This window comes from Dreissena polymorpha, chromosome 5 (genome assembly GCF_020536995.1).
Source record: "Dreissena polymorpha isolate Duluth1 chromosome 5, UMN_Dpol_1.0, whole genome shotgun sequence".
Lineage (NCBI taxonomy): Eukaryota > Metazoa > Mollusca > Bivalvia > Myida > Dreissenidae > Dreissena > Dreissena polymorpha.
The window spans coordinates 11,881,564-11,904,247 of record NC_068359.1 but is presented as its reverse complement, the minus strand read 5'-3'; the positions used below and the strand labels follow the sequence as shown (position 1 = coordinate 11,904,247).

Below are 22,684 nucleotides of genomic sequence, written 5' to 3'. Positions count from 1 at the left end.
AAGTTTATCAAATAATTTATTTCTGGCTATATTTATAAAAATGTCGAACAAATAAATCAATGCTTTAAAATCAGTGCTGAATGTACACCTCAAACTATTTTGGAAATTCTCCAAATGAGAGAAAACGTAAACCAACAAAATATATTGACATTTGAATGGACAAAAGCCGAGTTTTATGATAATATTGTACAGTTTTTGTACAGTTTTGAGCATAAAATCAGGTCTTAAGAAGATTTACATAAAACTTGAGATTTTATAGTTAACAGTCAAATCCTATACTACAACCATAAAGAGGTATTGATTTTGGTAGATTAAAATATATGAACACTTCACAAAAATGATATAAGCTCTTTGTTCAGGGATTTTGAAGACATTTTCCTTCAGAAGACGAAACTGAATTAAATGTTGACAAAATTCAATGTTTGAAGTTGTCCAGGCACAAACATAAAAGACATAATAAAGAGAACACAAAACATAAATTTTTTTTTTTCTAAAACAGACACCATCTTTATCCAAACGCATTAAGCCCCGTTTTCCCAGAGCTTCGCTACATTTAATGTTTTTTGGTGGATATGGTTTTAAAAGTACAAAAGTCAGAATCAAAACCGTAACATCTAGGCAACTTATCTTTTCCACTCAATCAAAATGCCAAGAATAGGCTTTCAATGTCATGCATTTATATGAATAATTACAAGAAATAAAATGACCCATACGTTAATTTACCAGAAACTTCAAACCCCAATAAATTGTAACATTACTGGAAATTTATGTGCATATTAATTTTGTATTTTTTAATTAATTTGATTTCTTAGTATAAATTTTCTAAGTTTGACAGATGATTCAGAGTTGATTGGCAGTAAATTGACTAGAAAATGTAAGAATAAAGGTTAAATTTTAACATTTAGAATTATGCGGAAATGTTCATGAATTTGATTTAGACTCTTTAGTTGATGATGCAGGGATAAAATAAAATAAATAACCTTGTTACAAGATTTCAGTGTAATATTTACATTTGTACTAAAAAAATATATTGATGAATTGCTCTATCTCTTGAAATTAGAATAATACAATGATGGATGCCAATTTACTGATTTATGAAAACGATACAGTTAATACAATGCGTCTTTATGAAGATATTATTATGGTTAAATGAAGCTTTTGTGTGTTTGATTAGTTTGGTTTTTTGCTCTTTTAAACAATATTTCAGTAATATCGCAGCAATCATTTGACCAACATACACTTGTCCTGCGATAGCTGGGTAACGTGAGTATTAAGAGCACATAATTATTGAACGAAGTATTACATGCACATATTTTAACCAAGTATTAAGTGCACATATTCTAACCAAGTATTAAGTGCACATATTTTAACCAAGTATTAAGTGAACATATTTTAACCAAGTATTAAGTGCACATATTTTAACCAAGTATTAAGTGCACATATTTTAACCAAGTATTACATGCACATATTTTAACCAAGTATTAAGTGCACATATTTTAACCAAGTATTAAGTGCACATATTTTAACCAAGTATTAAGTGCACATATTTTATCCAAGTATTAAGTGAACATACTTTAACCAAGTATTAAGTGAACATATTTTAACCAAGTATTCATGCACAATTTCTAACCAAGTATTAAGTGCACATATTCTAACCAAGTATTAAGTGCACATATTCTAACCAAGTATTAAGTGCACATATTTTAACCAAGTATTAAGTGAACATATTTTAACCAAGTATTAAGTGAACATATTTTAACCAAGTATTAAGTGCACATATTTTAACCAAGTATTAAGTGCACATATTCTAACCAAGTATTAAGTGCACATATTTTAACCAAGTATTTAGTGCACATACTTTAACCAAGTATTAAGTGCACATACTTTAACCAAGTATTAAGTGAACATATTCTAACCAAGTATTTAGTGCACATATTTTAACCAAGTATTAAGTGCACATATTTTAACCAAGTATTAAGTGCACATACTTGAACCAAGTATTAAGTGCACATACTTTAACCAAGTATTAAGTGCACATATTCTAACCAAGTATTAAGTGCACATATTTTAACCAAGTTTTAAGTGCACATATTTTAACCAAGTATTAAGTGCACATATTTTAACCAAGTATTAAGTGCACATACTTGAACCAAGTATTAAGTGCACATATTTTAACCAAGTATTAAGTGCACATATTTTAACCAAGTATTAAGTGAACATATTTTAACCAAGTATTAAGTGCACATATTCTAACCAAGTATTAAGTGCACATATTCTAACCAAGTATTAAGTGCACATATTTTAACCAAGTATTAAGTGCACATATTTTAACCAAGTATTAAGTGCACATATTTTAACCAAGTATTATGTGCACATACTTATGCCAGTCACTGACAACTGTCCTACTTAAATCTGAGGTAGGGGAAACATGGCCGTAGAAAGGATTTCATGAGCAATCTGCATGCAATCTTTGTTGCTGGGCTAGAGATTGAACCGAGATCCTCTGATTTGTAATACAGCGCTCTTCCAACTGGCCCATCCAGTCGGAAATAATACATAGTTGTTGCAGTTGTTGCTGTATGAGTACACAACAATGCAGTTAGCTGAAGCAGTAGAGACAGCAAGAAAAGTATATTTCTGTTTCAACTGCTCCTACTTCTGCTGCCGCTGCTGCTGCTGCTGCCGCTGCTGCTGCTGCTGCCGCTGCTGCTGCTTACATTATATACAGCAGAAGAAGTGTCATCCCAGGTTAGCCTTACAGCTACTGACATATGATAAATATATAGCATTAGAAAAAGTAGCAGCAACTTCTACTGTGGCTGACCCTGCTGCTAGTGTCATTTGATATACATAGTTGTCATTAAGTAGTATCAGCAGGTCAATAAATATCTGCAGCAGCAATTGTATAAGTACTAGTATTAAAAGCAGCAACATTAGCTACAGCAACAGCAGTTGTAGTAGAAGTTATATTTTAAATATTCAATATTATTTAAGTTAGTAATTAAATATATGCATAGAAATTAGCGGCACTTGATCATTATTAACAACTCAACTAACAATTGTAGGATCTTTTACAGAAATTTTATTGACATAAATTTCATTTGAAGTATTCATTACAAACACCCAAACATCAAACGCTGGCCAAACAGTGCATGTTATTCACTCAGAAAACATAATACGGGAAATGTTCCCCGTAGATTTCTAACAAAAGCAAAAAATAAAACATGGGGAAAGTGTTGTTCGTAAAGCGAAATAAATTATAATTTTATTACAAAATGTGGACTTTTGACTGTTTACGATTCAGATGAAAGAAGCAACTGTCTTGTATTTCGTGTACTGGGAGTGATTTATTTTCATATACGCAAACTTTTGAACAAGTTTTGTACAACATGGAAATATCATGTTCTCAAAGACGTTTTGTGATTTGTAAATGCAAAATAATTAAATTGCTATTAAATAATTATGCTTCACTTAATTAACAATATTGATATATTTATAACATAGCTAATGTGTCTTGTAAAGGAGTAACGGAGTTTTGACAAATGATTTTACTGCAAAAATGAACAATACATGTATATAATACAATGATTTGAATTTTAATGACAACAAAAATAGCTTTATTGCAAACTTTTAGTAAGAACTTATTTTACTTATATTACAAAGGTGAGACCGCTTTTAGGTGCATATCAACAGCAACACGCAAACAACTTTAATTTAGTATATTGCAGTATTATGATAACTCCATAGTAATCACAAAATGCTGGCCCCTCATGAGGCAAGATCATTAGTCCACTTACTTCGAAGTTGAGAAAACTACTAAAATTTTATAAAATTCTACAGTTTTTTAACCATCCAGTAAAAACCTGACGATCAAGCACATTTACAATACCAGTTCACAAACTCCTTTACAAAAATATGGTACAATATTACAACTGATGTAAGATCCTAGCAGTGTGATTTTTCATCATTTTGGGAAAAGGGCCAGGGCCCTTTGGATAGGGAAAAATCATGTTGATTTGACTAAAATCTGGAAATATTTGATGTTGTTTTTTGCTTACAAATACTTTAAAAACCAAAATAAAAGTATTTTCAATATTATATTTACACAGGTTCAACTTATAGACCTTAATAGGGAAACAAATTCAATGTTGCAATTTATTTAAAAAAATTATTATTATTATTTTGTGGAATTTTAGTCAGTCATTTGGGACATATTCACACTTTTTGAGATTGGAAATGGGTTCAAATTTCAGCCAAAAATTTTCCCCAAAAAATAAGTATAAATTAAATAAAAACCCACTAGATAACACTTCACCTAATATAACTACTAAGATGACAATGTTCCTGTAATAACAAAAGATCTTCCACCTTTTAATTTACCAGACAACCATGCACCTTTGATAATTCAATGTCATCCTGAACCTTCAACACTTACAGTTCTATACCCAGGTTATGGGACTGCTTTCCCATTGATTGGGGCAGGTATTTTACTGCCAGGATCACCTATTCCCAATAATGCTGATTGACAGTTACCACGGAAACGGGACAAATTCGTTACCGTAAAGCGATCAAAGGCTCGTCTTTAATAATCATGGGGCAATTTATCAGGGAAAACTATTGACAATCACAACTGTTGAGAAACAGGTTTATTTCAATAAATGTTATAGACAGCAAATGAAGCGTGGCTTAAACATTGTTCAGATAATATTTCATCAATTAAGGAGCGAAATAGAAAATATCCTTTTCAATTAGAAACAGTCAATAAGGCTTATAGAACTGGTATGATTGACTTGTGATCAGGCAAAGAAGGGGGATATCAACTTCTTGTGGGACCCTGCTAAAGTAGACGAACATTGTGGACTGTTCAAGTTAATCAAATGACTTGTTATATAAAGTTGTATTATATAAATATTTTGCCATCATCATCATCATCATCATCATCATCACTATTACTATCCCTATCCCTATTATCATCATCATCATCATCATCATCATTATCATCATCATCATCATCATCATCATCATCATCATCATCATCATCATCATCATCATCAGCATCATCATCAACACTTTAATCATCATCAACATCATCATCACCACTATCACCATCATCACCACCACCATCATCATCATCATCATCGTCATCATCATCATCATCATCATCATCATCATCATCATGATTGTCATCATAATCCATCAATGTATTAAAATGTACAAAAAAATATATCTGACCCAAATACAACCATAAGTTTTAATAAATAATGTACCTATTACTACTGAAACTGCTTGCAAATAAAGACTATTATTGCTGTAATTGATCTATCTATATCACCCTAGCAACCAGAGCAGGTTGCTTATACCCAGCGGTCATGTTCAAAGATTCAAAATAAAATATTGACAGAGAAACAATTCAGGTACATTGATCCACCAAAATGCACTGAACTGAAATAATTATCAATAAAACTTTATTCTGGGACGCTACTGTAACCATAGCAGCTACGGATGGAACACCAAGTTTCTTTGAAACTCTTGTTAATAATTTATATATGGATCACAAAAATGGGATATCTAAACACGATAATCAATGTTCTCTTATGGACTGTTTTTCAGTGAGATTTCATTTATTATAATCATAATCAATGTTAATTGATTGCTGATAATTTTAAGCTAGCTTGTGAGTCTTTAAAATTTTGTTTTAATATTATGACAGCTATGGGTTTAACTCTAAGACCAATTAAATCTTTAGGATAGAAAGAAATTAATTACTTTTCAATTAAAGGAATTCTCTTCTTAGCAAAAAATCCAGTTTAGGCATAAAGTGTTGTGCCTGATTAGCCTGTGTGTACAGCACAGGCTAAACTGGGATGACACTTTATGCACAAGCATTAAGCCCCCTATTCCCACAGCAAGTTATGTCCACCTCATCCTCGTTAGACAACGCAGTGAGTGGGGGCAATATTTACTGTACTCCTCAACTGCTAATGATAATTATATAATAGACTATGAAAATGATCAAAATTTGTGATCACTTCATAAGGCAGAAAAGCAGTGTAATAGCATGTGATAAAGTGGATTGTACTTATGAAATGTTTGAAGATGACTATTATTATAACAAACAAAAAACAAAACACACCTATTTTACGTAATATTCAAACTGAAACTTATGCAAAAGTATTAAACTAATTGTAAAAAACAATTGCCAAGTGTTCTGAATTGGCCAATAAAAAGAGAAATTAAATCATCTCATTAATTCTGTTAACGTAAATTATTTTGATGTCACATAACAATATGCCACAATAAAGTAGCAACTTAGTCTTTTTTTTTCTTTTTAAAGGCAGATCAATCATTAATAAGATTCCATCATCTATCGCTATAGCATTTATTTAATAAATATTCAACAAGACCCACTTTCCACTGTCTCTCAATGTTTGGTAAATCTTAATTAATTCTGCAGCATGTCTGTTCAAATGGTTTTGGCCAAAATTAGTGAAGCTGAATTAAAAATTGACGTCCTATCAGCAAATTTTCTTTGTTCTAAATTATGCTCTTCTTTATACGTATAGACAAAGACATATAAAAATCTACACCGAGGACTTGATTGCTTGCCCATTTATATGCAAATTCGAACTCGAAATTCATGAAAACATCCCGAAAAGTTTATATTTACTGTAACCGTGCCTAACTCTTGTTTTGTTGGCTTGTTTTTATTTATTTACTTTGTTCAGACAACACGTTTAAACATGAAAGTCACAGCAATTTCACTTAGGCCTATATATATCATACAATTTTTCCAAAGAAAATCTAGAACTGAATAAATTTGTGATTAAAAAACAAATAGACTATCAAAACTTTGTATTAGAAAAACATTCTGTCAATTAAAACCAGTAATACTAATTTAAGATGGAATTTAACAACCTTTTTCATTTTAAACATAGTATATCTATTTATTATTATACATATTTTATTACAAACTTTGCGCCTTTAACTTTAACTTTTTTATCAGGGCCATAGTGAAGAACACAAATCAAATATTGTAAACACCATTGACTGTTGTACAGGATGAATTTGACATGAGAGATTAATTAAATTTCGAAAAACAATAAATGATTCTTTTTGCAACCACTGGGCAAGACATATGCACAGCAGAATTGTTGCTTCCCTTCAGTTGTAAGGGGCTACATTCAAACACATCATAATTTTATCTGAAAATATATGCACTTGCCTCAGCTGCATTATTGAAAGGGCAACATTTTATAACTCTATATTCATTCTATAATATCCCTTTAGGAACAATGAAGTTATTTACATTGATGATAATCAATTAACATTAAAGGGGCCTTTTCACGTTTGGGTAAATTGACAAAATTGAAAAAAGTTGTTCCAGATTTGCAAAATTTCGTTTTAGTTATGATATTTGTGAGGAAACAGTAATTCTGAACATTTACCATGCTCTTAAATAGCCATTATATGCATCTTTTTATGATTTAAAAACCTGAAAATTATAAAGCGTTGCAACGCGAAACGAACTAATAATTTGGAGAGTTCTGTAGTTGTCGTTATATTTTGTGAATCTACAAAGATTTCTTATATAAAGTATAAAATACTTCCCACGTTGTATACGGATGGATAGCTGAGTGGTCTAAGTCGTAGACTTTTTACTCCAGGACTCCAGGGGTCAGTGGTTCGAGCCATGCTGAGAGTTACCTTTTTTTTCTTTTTAATTTTTTTTTTTTCTTGGTTCTTGGTTTTTACTGGAGCTTTTAAGATGCAATGTTTACATTTATCAATATAAAGCATTTAATGACAAACTTCAAAACATGCCAAAATCTGTGAAAAGGCCCCTTTAAGCCTGTGAATATCATAATTTTGCCTGTACAGAATCAAGAAAGAATTTCAAGAAGTTCTCCATTCAAATTTTCACAATTTCAAGAAGTTCGCGACTAAAATTTTCAAAATTTTAGAAAGTTCGCGACTCATTTTTTCAAAATTTTGAACAGTTCGCAGGGGTTCTGAAATATGCTGTCCGAGTTGTCAATTTACCCTTCCGGGCAAGCAGTTTTTGAAAGCTAGCTTGTCCGGGGACAAGTAAAATTTCCGTGGTAAAATTTGTTTCGAGAAAGAAACTTCAATATTTTTCGAAAATAAAAAAACGAAGTTTATATAAATAGCTTATGATTAATCTGCGGACTAGCACACTTTTTTAACTGGAGGTATGTTATTTTCCGATAATAATTATTTAATGTGGTAAACCAGTCCACGAGTATATATAGCAACAGCCAATCACGCATAAGAAAACAATTTTAATCAGGGACCTATGTCCCTGTTTTAATAGAGAAACCAGCACACATGTGTATAGCAACAGCCAATCACGCATAAGAATTTTAAGATAACACTTTTCGTACATTGCAAATGGCCGCATACATGTTCTAACTACCTGCATTCGAATTTTATATAATAAAACCACTTCAACGTCTTGCCATGACACTAATCAGACCAATGATAAAATCAGTTCGGCGTCGAAAAAGAAGAGAAAAACCAAGTATGAATAGATAAACACACGACGCCAAGCGGAAACGAGAATTTTTTGAGCTTTGGCTTATTGATTTTCCTTGGCTTGAAACGTTGCCGATGTGTGTAAATGTAAACTTCGTAAGGAGTTTCCTTTATTAGCGGATAATTATATACTTATAATTAACGGAGATTATTTTTTTTTAATTGTATAGTCATGTTGAGATTATTAAATATCCGAGATGGTACATGTATCATGTTAGTCGAACTTGTTGACGCTCTCAAATATTAAGCTACTTTTTATATCGGTAATATTTGGAGTTCCAAAGAATTTAGTCCACATAAAAAGTATCTCAAATTCTTTGCGCGTCTTATAAATAAGACTAGTATCATGTGTGACTTAAACGTGATCTTATTATATGCACATCTTGCTTGTATTTTTTGTTCAATTTTCTAGTTAACTATGTTTATAATTTAAAATAGAAGTTAACAAAAGTGTATGCTTGTATTATTTGCTTAATTAGTAATGACCTTTTCCTTTATCTATCTTAAAAGTAGGGACAAGTACTTCTTTGGTACGGACAAGTGAATTTGTGGGTCCAACTTGTCCATGGACAATTCGACTCTTAAAATATTTCAGAACCCCTGGTTCGCGATACATTTTTTCACAAAATGGGGGGACCAAGGCCGCTTCACAAAAACAGAAAAAAAGGCCTTGTGTTGAAATGACTAAAATGACTGCACCATGGCCGCAGATTTGACTTTGAGCAGCGCTCTTAAACATGGTACAATGTTTGTGCGTAAAGTGGTGTCACAAATTACCCTGTGCAGTCCGTACAGGCTAATCAGACACACGATAAATTAATGGAAATTTTTGCTTGTGCAGACTGCACAGGCTAATCTGGGACTACATACTATGTACATGCATTAAGCCCTGTTTTCCCAGAAGGTGGTTCATATCTCCTTTAGTTTAACCCTTTGCATGCTGGGAAATATGTCGTCTGCTAACATGTTGTCTGCTGAATTTCTAAAATTAGCATTTTCTTATATATTTTTTTTAAAGAATACTATCAGAATAGCAAACAGTTTGGATCCTGATGAGACGCCAGGATCTGTGGCGTCTCATCTGGATTCAAACTGTTTGCAAAGGCTTTCAAAATTCGGTTCCAGCGCTTAAAGGGTTAAACCTATTTATTTTAGCTCAATTGCATGGAAAGCCTAAGGCCTAATGAAACACTCTCGATACCATTTCTTGGGCCTACATGTATAACCAGTACTTGGTTTCTTTAGGCTCTAGAGAACGCTCCCCGATTGGGGATCAAACCTGTGACCACTGGATCGCAAGGCGAACACCATATCAATTACGCCACTGTGAACTTTGTCTCTCCATATAAGACTGAGTAACTTACAATTGCAAACCATAACAGGAAGAAAATTTATATGTACGCCTAAATTTATAATCCTCTTAAACATGTTCAAACCATGTTGAGTTTGCAAAAAAATGTCAATATCAAAATCATTCTTTATAATCTGTTTTATTGATCAATTTTAGAATTTTTGCCAAGTTTTCGACCAGAGCATTAAAGAAAGATTTCTGCTCAAACCATTGAAATTGTTGTAAATACGACTGGGTTTTATTAAAAGATTAAATATATTATGCACACACTAAGGCTCAGTTTGTTTATGTATTTCTATAGAAACAGCCCATAGACAAGTATGCATTACTTAACAGTTGATCAGTTCAAATAGAATATTCAATATCCTGACAAGCCATGTGAACAAAATATATACTGCAAAAGACAACGTATGGAAAAATGATATTTTAACAAATTTGGCAAAATGTCTTATCAAGTCAACAATGTCATTATAATGTATTTATAGCAAAATAAAAGCCAATATGACAAAAATATTGTATGACAGAAAAAAATCTGATAACCACGGGTTAGTTAACATGAGGGTATTATATTAAATTATTGCTAACTATTGCAAAGCTTTTTTATTGATTTAAGCCTAAATCAATAATTAACACATTTGAATTAAAAGTTCTAATTGAATGAGCTTGTCTATACAATCATAAAAATGTAAACAGTAAACCTTGCGTTTTTTTATGTAGATTATTGTAAAAATGTGAGTAAAAATTTCATTATTTACTCACATTAGCCCAAAACTGAAGTATGTTAGAACCTGGAATGTGTCCCAACTCTCAAACCTAATTTGGCAATCAATGAAAATTATTTATGAAAGTTTGAACTGATGTTAAATTATAGCTGTGATTCCAGCTGTTTATTTTTTTACTGTTAGACATGGAATTGTGTGGTCTTGTTCTGCTGGGAAAACCAATGTCTGGCATGAAATCCCACCTGTACCGTCTGGTGACCACAAACCAAATAAAATAGTTCAGAGTGGGCATTGAGCCCGGGTCATCAAGGTGAGAAGTGCGTTTACCAACCACTGCGCAAACTGCAACATTTTCCTTTCATAATTTTCTTTGGGAAATCTTTTATAACTTTTTTGGTCGAATCCAAAATATATTGAAGCATTTCTTATTGGAGACTAGCATTTGGACAAAAAAATTGATTCTCTCAAGACAGTCAAAATAACTGAAAAAATACGTACTTGGCTGGGTTTTCTGGTTACAGGATCCTAGCCTTACATATTAAGCTCTCAGTGATCTTACGTAGATGTTCAGCTTACCTCCTCTACCGGAAGTTGAAGGCCCGGAAGACTTCACATAGTTGGCATAGATGCCCTTCACAGGTGTGGTCATGTTGTCATGTGATTCATCATCTTCGCTGCTCATGGGCTGATTCTGAGAGTATGCCACACCCTCTGATTTCGCTAACCCAAGAGAGTGCACGTTACTGGGGGAGCCCTGGGAATATGGTGGAATGTGCTTGAGACTTTTGAGAGGGATGTATTTCCCGGAATCCACAGCCCCTGGCCTCCCGTAATACATTGAGATCAATTCGTTCATCGTATTCTCTGCAAAGTCCTTAAGATGCAATGATGGGTCTGCCAAAGAGGATGTGTTAAGACTGGAAGTGGAAGAGCTAAGTGACGGGATACTTGGAGATGAAGATGGATTTTGTTTTTCTTTGTTTTGAACAAATTTTTTATCTGGTTTAAAGAAGTCTTCCTCATCTTCAATATCATCATCAGAGTCTGTAAAGTCTTCATCCTCTGTCATCACTTCTTTTTTGTCATTTTGAACCACACTAGGCTTGTTTCTGTTCAGACTGAGATCTAAAGGAATGGAAAGTTGATCGGACGACTCTTTCCTAGACTTTTCTGACTCTTTTGACTGTGTCGAGATTGTGGAGGATTTCGATTGGTTTAGCTCCAGCGAGTTGCGATCGTTGTATAGCGACCTACTTAAGGATTCTTGTCCTGAACCACTTAGATTATGATCACTTTCTTCTTCAGGAGGAAAATCAGTGTTCAGGTTATTGATTTCATATTCTTCCAGTTCGTCTTTCTCATCTTTTTCATCATAAAAGTCTTTCACCTGGCTTATGCTTCTTGGCACTGCAGATTTTCTCTTTCTCTTATTAGAACCTGCTTTAGACTCATTCTCTGTTGGATTAGAACGGTCAACAGAGGTTTTGTCATCTGAGGTCTTTTCATTATTCTCAGGAGCGTCTGTTAAATCCTTCTCATCATTATCAACAGAGTTTTCTCTAATAGATTTTTTAGTGTTACAACTAAAATCTAATGCAATTTCACCGTTTTCAATCAAAGATTCTGGTGAAGTGTTAAGGTCTTTCTTTCCAACTACATTGTTATTAATGTTACTGAATTCCTGATTTAGAATGGAGTTGCTTGGTACACTGGAGTTGTTAGAGACATTTGTTACAGGCAATGTCCAAAGTTCAGTGTCTTCAGCAGCCTTTGGAACTGTGTTCAACTTCAATTTTGCGCAGATGGCATCTAGTTTTCCTAAGCGTTTCTTAAATTTATGTGCCATTTTGTTGAAATTCGGCTTTTGTGCTAAATTGTTACAATCTCTGACATCTGATCAAGGATTGGTTCCCTTGGCTAATGAGTTAGTTCCCTTGTCCCTAGACGCCATTGGCAGGCAACTGCAGGTATTTTAGCTGTATATAACCTGCAGGCAGTTGATGTTTCCTGAAAAACATAAACCAAAAAGACCACATGAGAATTTGAGCCTCACTCTGGGAAAAAGGGGCTTAATGCATGAGCGAAAGGTTGTCCCAGTTTCGCCTGCTTTGTCTGCACCAGTCTCATTCAGGTAAAACTGGGCTTAATGCATGTGCATAGGGTGTTGTCCCTGATTGGCCTGTGCAGTCAGCATGGGCTTATCAGGGAGGACACTATCTGCTTTGACGGAATCGTTTCTGTAAAGGAAGTCTCTTGTAAATAAAAAAAGTTTTAGCGGAGAGTGTTGTCCTTGATTAGCCTGTGCCTACCACACTTTTAACACATGAATTACCCCCAGTATTCCCAGAACAATGCTTATTTAATAATGTTTGTATACTATTACTAGACATTGCCTCTACCCTACCTAGTAGGACCTTCTATAATGTCCTTTATGTCTCATAAGTCCACAGAATGATTGTGTGCAGGTGTTTTTCTTATAAAACTCCTTGTGAATAACTAAAAATTGGACAACAATAAATATTGTACATTTTTATAGAAATTCACATAGTTTTTGCCTAATTTGAAATGATAATTATTAGAACATCAAGTTTAAAGCCTTCAATCTGTGATGTATGAGATTTGGAAACTGTGTATAATAATTGAAAAAAAATCTGAAAATGTTTAATGCTGAAATTCTGCATGGTTGCTAGATCTGACATTTCTGAAATCTGAATTCTGACTTAATTTGACATTTCAAAAGTTTACTGGTATTCTCAAAACTGAGACAAGAATAACAAAATAAACACCTAAAAACAGCAAACATTTTCCAAAATGACTCCCCTCCTCCCCTTAAACTATAAATGAAAAAAAAACTGCCAAATCAATAATGCAAATTTATAAAATATAGTAGAAACTTTTACTTTTTTTTCAGAAGGCAATATGATATTTTGATTCTCTAAATGGGCCTTGCTCTGCGAAAATGGGGCTTATTGCATGTGCGTTAAGTGTCATCCCAATTATTAATCAGGGAAGACACTTTCCGCTTTTATTATATTTTTCATTTAAAGAAAGTCTGTTCTTATCAACAATCCAGTTTAGGTGGAAAGTGTTATCCCTGATTAGCCTGTGCTGACTGCACAGGCTGATCTCGGACAACACTTTACGCACATGCATTAAACCCCTTTTTCACAAATCAAGGCTCAACTATTACTTTGATAAAATAACTTCATAATATGACTCCTAATTACTTCTCAAACAAGTCAATCTGTAAAAGCGGGTATTTCATTCCCTAAAAATATTTATGTATTTTAAAAAGAAGTAAAACATTTAAAACTTATACAAATATTTATATACAAAAAAATAGCAACACCCTACTAAAGGCAAAAAATAACAACATTTTTACCTGATTTTTTTTTTAATAAATAATAATTGCATTAGACATTTAAACTTCCTCATAAGCACTTGAAAGTAGATAAAAACAACATGTGTCTACATACTTAAATAATGTTCCTTGAAAGCATAATTCACCATTTAATACTGGTTGCCTCTCAAAAAACAATTCTTATCAGCCATTAACAATTTTATGCTTTTTCATCAAAGAAGATTGGACAAAGAAAATTTGTTAAAACATCAAATAAACATTATGTAAAATTAGCCGAAAATGACATCTTTATTAGTCATGATGTGCTTAATAAATGTTGTAACAATATTTTTTACCTTTGAAATTTTGGTTGTTAATATATTTTACAAGACCATGTCAAAGTATCAGCATGGATGAATACAGACACGGTACAATCAATGATGATTTTAACCAAGGAAGATGAACAAAAAGGCAATTAAATCACGTAAACCTGTCGAAGTGCCTAATGTAGACTGTCTTGAGAGGATGAGAGGTCCCACAAATTATAGAGAAAAGTATGTTTCATACAAAACATGTATAAATTATAAGTCATTCCTTGTGACAAAATTTATGGCCAAACTTTAACAATACAAATAATGGTGTTTTTCTTGGTTTTTTTCAAATAATACTGTTATTGCTTAAGAATGTACTGATAAATTAATTTTTCATTAATTTATGAAAAACAATGTCATGAAAGAAAAATGTATAAAAGTACAATATTTAATGAAAAAGTCATTGAAATTAAATTCTTCTTAAAATAAACAATACTATCTTTTATGACTAATGTCCCTAAATTAATCATATCCATCTATTATATCAAGTATTGTAGTTTTACGCTGCAAAGTTCACCAATGAGAATCAAGAAATATGTTATCACCTGAAAAAAAGATAATGTTTATCATACAATGCTGGAGCGTGCCCTCTCTTGTTAGAAATCATTTGCTAAAAATCTTACAACTAATATTCAGAGATTTGCAAGCTAATCTAGACCATCAGTAAACAATACTTCAAAATGATTGGACAATAATTGGAAAGTTGAATAACAGAGATAATAGCGCAAATATTGTATTTCTGTGTCAGAAACTAACACATTAATTAAGATACTTTATTTTGTTCTCTTAGTCTTAGTATATGTTCTGTTTAAAAAAAATCTTTTTCAATGTTGAGCCCCTTGATTGTATATTTTCAAATAATTTTTGAATCTGGACAATAACAAAAATTAGAAAGATTCAAAATAATATATGTTACAATCATATGGAATATATTCTACAATTATTTTAATCCTATTTTATACAACATAAACATGTAGGTTTAAAACAAATCATCATCATCATCATCAGCAGCAGCAGCAGCAACAGCACAATAATTTTAAAATGGACTACTACCACAATCATTATTACATCCAACACTTTTGTCATCAGCATTATTAAAAAAAGATATCATCAACAACCACAATAAAAATGAAATGAATTAATGATGCTTAAAGAAAATAAAATAAACATACAAAATAGCATTAAATGTAAAACAATAAAAACTACAAAGAATGCTAACAGTTAAAAAAATAAAATAATAGAAAGTACTGTAGTAAATACCAATTAATTGGAAAGCCATCATACATCTTAAAAAACGCTCCAAGTTATTATTGCCACAAACTTAAACAACTCATGAAACACCACTTTCCTGACCTGTCACCCCAGAACACTTCTAGCATGGGACAGTCTGGGAACCGAGTCAAGACGTTACACCTTTACCTGGGAAAATTGGGTGGTGTTACTATGACAACTAGGGCAAGATTCCATGAAAAGCATGCATAAATAATACCCTGTTGCTATAACAATTGGTTAGGGCTGAACGGAATGAACAATGAAATTACCAGAAATCAATCCTTGCAGCCTATATTGGCCAGCCAGCCCAGATCAGTTTTATGTACAAAACTTTAAAACTCTAAATCAAGGCTTTGATACTTATTGGGAAAAGTTGTATTTAAGCAAAAATTCAATATCTACGGCAAATGATCACAAATAAAAGCTGCAATCGTTGCTGTGGTTAATGTAAAGGACAATTGGTAGAATATTGAACTGAGCCAATTAATAATGAAAAGGACTACAAGTTGAGCAAAAATATTTAAATAGATTGAGAAATACTCATAGTGAATTATCATTATCAGCAGCAACACTATTTTAGTTCTCTTATCATCATTAACATCATCATCATCATCATCATCATCATCATCATCATCATCATCATCATCATCATCATCATCATCATCATCATCATCATCATCCATCATCATCATCCATCATCATCCATCATCATCATCACCACCACCACCACCACCACCACCACCACCATAACCATTATCATCATCACCACCACCAGCACCACCAGCACCACCACCACCATCATCATCATCACCACCACCACCACCACCACCACCACCACCACCACCACCACCACCGTCATCATCATCATCATCATCATCATCATCATCATCATCTCCATTATAAAAACAGTATCATTGTAAAAAATTATAAACATCATCATCATGAAACAAATTTACACAATTAACAATTACAGCAAGTACTTCCATAACAGCAGCTGAGTATTGATAGTCACTTATCATCACATAATAATCAGCACAACATTATCATGACAATCATCATAACAACAGCAGGCAAAGCACAATTTAAATGTCACATGGGACATCGATAAAACAAGAAACTCATAAACAGTTTGCAACATAAAGGAGAATATTCAAGATATAAATAAAATGAGCAGTGTCATTTGCCATATAAGGCCAACATACCTCCTGACCAGTCTGCGCAATTGCACACTTAAGGCAGGAGCTTACCCGTCTGCAAACGAGACTATAAACCCTTCATAACTTTATAGCAGACAGGGAAGCTCCACACCAGATTGCGCAGTTGGCCAAGCTGGGCTGGAGCTACGCTGGTCATAATGGCATTAGACCCATTTTTGCATGATGCAGCTTAAATGACACAATCTATGTAAAGTATTACTAAATGCATAAAAATAAATGTGAATTTAACTGTGCGTCATAAAACATGTTATAAGTATATGTTAAAATGTCTCATGATATAAAAACTTAAAACCAGAACATTCTATTGTCACTAGAAAAACTACAAAAAATCTATAAGTTGACCAACTTACACATACTTGCATTGTCCTGTCACTCGAACAACTTAACATTTAAAATAGCTTAAATCACTTAAAACAAAATTGCCAAAGCAAAATTCATGTTACTTCTACCAACTACAAAATTCAACTCACAAACTCACGTTCCAAATGCAGCCCGAATATAATGCAAACATGGACAAAATTGTTTTACCACTTGTTATTTACAAGCCTACCTAAATCTTTGTTTTATGCTTGAGGTTGCTAGTAGATACCACTTGTAATATTTTAACAGATCACACTGTTTTACATATATTATAAATCACCAGTAGATATTGAATAGGGTTTAAATGGAACTGAAAATATTTAAAGTTGATATTTACCAATAAATCGAAGGTGTTATAACTTAAACCGCATTGGATTGATTTTTCTTTCAAAATCTTCAAAAATGGCTTTAAATTTAATTCTGTTTTTGTCCTTAACTGATATTTAGGCTTAAATACAGTATGCCTATTTGGTTAAAAGCATCATTTTTTGTAAGACTCATTTAGAGTTTTATTAGATCAGACATAACCACAGTGATTCAATAGTGGATAAAGAGGTAAATTAGTGTATCAATGTTATGAGGATGAAACCTGACCATCTTGATTATGGCATGATAAACTCACAACTACACAGTTCATGAACTTTTTTAGTTAACCCTTTACCACTTAGATACCTATTTTTATATGCATTTTTATTTCCTTAGAAAGTTAAATTTAATTAAAGACCTTTCTTACTGGATTCAAGTTTCAAAGGCTTCATTTCCAACCCTACTGATGAGCAGCAAACAGCATAAAACCTGAACGAAATCACAGGCTGTTCTGGTTTTATGCTGTTTGCCATTTTCACTTTGCTTTTGAGTGGGAAGGGACTAAATTAAATGCACAATATATTCATCAACAATTCGTGAATAGGAATAAGAAGTTAAAAATCTCAAATAGTTTATGAACTGTTCATTAACTCCAAAAATGGTTTACAAACCATAATACAAACCATTTTTAAATTTCATGAACAGTTCATCAACTCAATTAAACCCTTACCCAAGGGTTGTTTTGACACATGCTAAAATAATTCATGCTTTTTTTACAGATTTTAAATGCTTTTTAGCAATATGATAATCTTTAAAGTAAGTGTGTGCGTTTTTTAGGAGATAATATTTTTCTCTATTTTATGAAACTCTCATATAAAGTGAGTTATGACTTGTATATTAAGCCAGATGTGATTCTCACAACTTATAATTTTTGAGTTTTAAGAAATTAAAACAACCTACTTATGAATCATATCCAAATTTTTATGGTAAATTTGAACATGTGAATTCACAAAATGGACAAATACCTGTATGTTTCCAACAGAAAATGCAAAAGTTTCAAACTCGCTCCAATAATATTGATCCTAATGTCACCATTTTGATGGTAATTTTGGAATTGTCAGTTTCAAAACACACCAATTGTAACAAAATATTTTATAGCTAAATATAATATAAACATCTTGCATATGAACACAAATTTAATTCCCGTTTTGTCATAAATTACCAATCTTAAGGGCCCTGCCACCAATATCCCAAAGGTAAAAATCAAACAATGAATAGGCATAAACTTCTTTGAGAAAAAAGTCCTTTTCATAAAGATATTGTTTTTTAAATATAGCCCTTGTTAAAATATTTGTATCATAATACAATGACTGTGCATGGTAATTACTTCTTATAATGAATACATAACTGACAAGACCAAATATATTTAATAAACACTCTAAAGGAATTAATTAATTACTTACAATTTACACAGAAGACTTTTGTGGAATATGAAACTTCTCCAGAATACTTTAAATCAACCACAGAATAATAGATTTAAAAAATACCACTTCTAGGTATCTACACTTATTATTTTTTGTCTTTGTACACTAATAGCTTAAACCTCTTTATAAAGGTTAATGATCGGTACCCATTGCAAAATTAAAATACACTATTTTGTTTAAAATCATGAGCTGTAAAGCTTGGCAAATAAAATCAGACAGAAAACAAGGTAATCTTGTAATAAACGGAATATTTCAATATATCGAACAGTTAATCTCCGATTGAAATTTTAGCTGAAAAAGACTTGTTGAATTAAGTTTAAACACTTGTGGTATTATGGTTTGTTGCAATAGATCATGAGATGTTTGTCACAGAAATTGGTTTAATCAATTAGTAATAATTACAGCAAAAAATGATTAAAAAGGAAGTGTTCATGGATTAGGGAATTGACTTTGTTTCTGACTTGCCACAAATTACTTTTACTTTAAAGGAAAGATGAAAAAAAAAAGAAGCAAAATATAACTACACATATAAAGATATGCTTTAACCTTTTGCAAATATAAAGGACATTCGTTACATTTAAGGACATACTAAAATATTTATTTACCCTTGGAATACTTTGTTACCTTTATGATGTTTTCTTTAAGATTGTTTGACTATTTATATGAAGTAACAAGAGAGGTATTTGTCAGAAACACAATGCCCCCTATTGTGCCGCTTTGAAATATTTTTTTGACCTTTGACCTTGAAGGATGACCTTGTCCTTTCACCACTCAAAATGTGCAGCTCCATGAGATACACATGCATGCCAAATATCAAGTTGCTATCATCAATATTGCAAAAGTTATGAGCAAGGTTAAAGTTTTGGGACACACAATGAGTGACTGACTGACACAGTGACAGACAGACAGGCCAAAAACAATATACACCTGATCTTTTGATCCGGGGGCATAAAAATACAGCAACACTTACTGAATAAGGCACAATGGCCAAGTTGAAATGGTTTTAGAGTGGTGACCAAAAAATCCAGGTTTGAATTGAATTCCCATGATTACAATTTTTTTTGGTTCTTTTTGTCTTGCTTTTTATACGCCCGTATAAAATACGGGACGTATTATGTGAAACCCCTTGGCGGGCGGCGGGCGGGCGGCGGGCGGGCGGCGGGCGGCGGGCGGCGGGCGGAAGGCATCACTTTGTCCGGACTCTAATTCAAATTGTATTCATCCGATCTTCACCAAACTTGGTCAGCAGTTGCATCTAGTTGATATCTAGGCCAAGTTCGAATATGGGTCATGCCGGGTCAAAAACTAGGTCATAGGGTCAATAAGTGCATTTTCAAAGGGGCCACTTTGTCCGGACTCTATTTCAAATTGTATTCATCCGATCTTCACCAAACTTGGTCAGAAGTTGCATCTAGTTGATATCTAGGCCAAGTTCGAATATGGGTCATGCCGGGTCAAAAACTAGGTCATAGGGTCAATAAGTGCATTTTCAAAGGGGCCACTTTGTCCGGACTCTATTTCAAATTGTATTCATCCGATCTTCACCAAACTTGGTCAGCAGTTGCATCTAGTTGATATCTAGGCCAAGTTCGAATATGGGTCATGCCGGGTCAAAAACTAGGTCATAGGGTCAATAAGTGCATTTTCAAAGGGGCCACTTTGTCCGGACTCTATTTCAAATTGTATTCATCCGATCTTCACCAAACTTGGTCAGCAGTTGCATCTAGTTGATATCTAGGCCAAGTTCGAATATGGGTCATGCCGGGTCAAAAACTAGGTCATAGGGTCAATAAGTGCATTTTCAAAGGGGCCACTTTGTCCGGACTCTATTTCAAATTGTATTCATCCGATCTTCACCAAACTTGGTCAGCAGTTGCATCTAGTTGATATATAGGCCAAGTTCGAATATGGGTCATGCCGGGTCAAAAACTAGGTCATAGGGTCAATTAGTGCATTTTCAACGGCGCCACTTTGTCCGGACTCTAATTCAAATTGTATTCATCCGATCTTCACCAAATTTGGTCAGAAGTTGTGTCTAGATGATATGTAGGTCAAGTTCAAATATGGGTCATGCCGGGTCAAAAACTAGGTCACGAGGTTACTTAGTGCATTTCAAGCATTTAGCATGGTGTCCGCTCTCTAATTGAAGTAGTTTTCATCTGATCTTCACCTAATTTGGTCAGAAGTTGTGTCTAGATGATATGTAGGTCAAGTTCGAACATGGGTCATGCCGGGTCAAAAACGAGGTCACATAGTGCATTTCAAGCATTAAGCATGTTGTCCGCTCTTTAATTGAAGTAGTTTTCATCTGATCTTCACCAAATTTAGTCAGATGTTACATCTAAGTGATATCTAGGTCAAGTTCAAATATGGGTCATGCCGGGTCAATAACTAGGTCTTGAGGACACTTTCAAGCATTGAGCATGGTGTCCAAAACCTTCGAACGGGCGTATCTTGTGACAGTTTGGCACTCTTGTTAAATATTATTTTACTTAAGGTTTTAAGTCATAATAAGGCAGCCAACAATGTGACATGGCAATAGTGAACTGTACAAGCAATTAAATGCTACACATGGATTGTTTCCTATGTGGACAACCTCTTTTTTTCATGCATGTTTTGCACGAGTTTAATAAGACCATAACTATAATATCCGTAGTGAGGTATGATCGAATCAACTGAAATTGTTTCTTATACAAAAACTTAAATTTTTTAGTAGTAAAGGTACTTCAATATATGTTTCGTGTTCTGAGAAAACAGGGCTTAATGCATCATCATTGCATAAAGTGTCATCCCAGATTAGCCTGTGCAGTTCGTTGTTTAAAGGAAAATTACACGAAAATCCAGTTAAAGCGAAAAGTGTCATCTCTGATAAGCCTGTGCAGACTGCACAGGCTAATCTGGGACGACACTTCACACACATGCATTATGCCCAGTTTTCTAAGAACGCGACTCATATTCATGTATTAAAGTCAGTGCCTGGTTCATATTGGTGATGTATACATTTTATTTTTATTCAATACAGTCATTACATAAAAGCATTATACTTCAAAATAAGTCAAAATCTGTGTCTTAGCCCCTTAAAAAATATATTTAAATTATGCTTTGTTTTGGATCATACATCTACCTGTCTTCTTTTTTTTTGGGGGGGGGGGGACTTTTATCTGATTACATTTCATAACTCATAATCCACATATTGCATGCTTATCCAATATACAATTACAAGTGATTTCCCGAGTAACAATATACTTCCTGATGATCAGAAGATTTGTAATACATTTAAGATTTTAATATCACTTTGAAGTAGGGACAATTTTCATTCGATTCCTTAACAATTTTATAAGTTCAATCAGCCAATTTTTGCATTGCCCATGGATCTGTTAATGGCACCAATATTGTTGAATAGGTGAAACCAATCAACTGTATTGAATTCATTGAAATTAAACTTTGCATGAAATCATTATTTTAGAACTATAAGACCCCGGAAAAGTTTTAATAATTACTGAAAACGTCATTGCAAAAGCAAAATTGATGATCATAAGTTAAAGATTACAATTTCATTAATTTAATACAAAATTTACATTTTTCAAGCATTGTGTATGAATCAATTGAATTATACCATTTTTACAATCTGCTATTGTTTTAATTGGGAAATTAATACACTTTTATTTGTCAGTCAGGCGAAAATTATGATGAATCACAAGGCTTTTG

At 33.0% G+C, this 22,684-nt stretch overlaps 1 protein-coding gene across 2 annotated transcripts in view; it reads right to left on the bottom strand.

Annotated features, from left to right (window-relative positions):
- LOC127882216 (zinc finger protein castor homolog 1-like) overlaps window positions 1–22,684 on the bottom strand; it is a 66,818-nt gene that overhangs the window by 33,534 nt on the left and 10,600 nt on the right. For both annotated transcript variants that reach the window (XM_052430726.1, XM_052430727.1), the window contains exon 2: window positions 11,203–12,633. In XM_052430726.1, coding sequence (XP_052286686.1) covers window positions 11,203–12,472 — 1,270 coding nt within the window. In that variant the 5' untranslated portion in view covers window positions 12,473–12,633. The remainder of the gene's footprint in view (window positions 1–11,202; window positions 12,634–22,684) is intronic.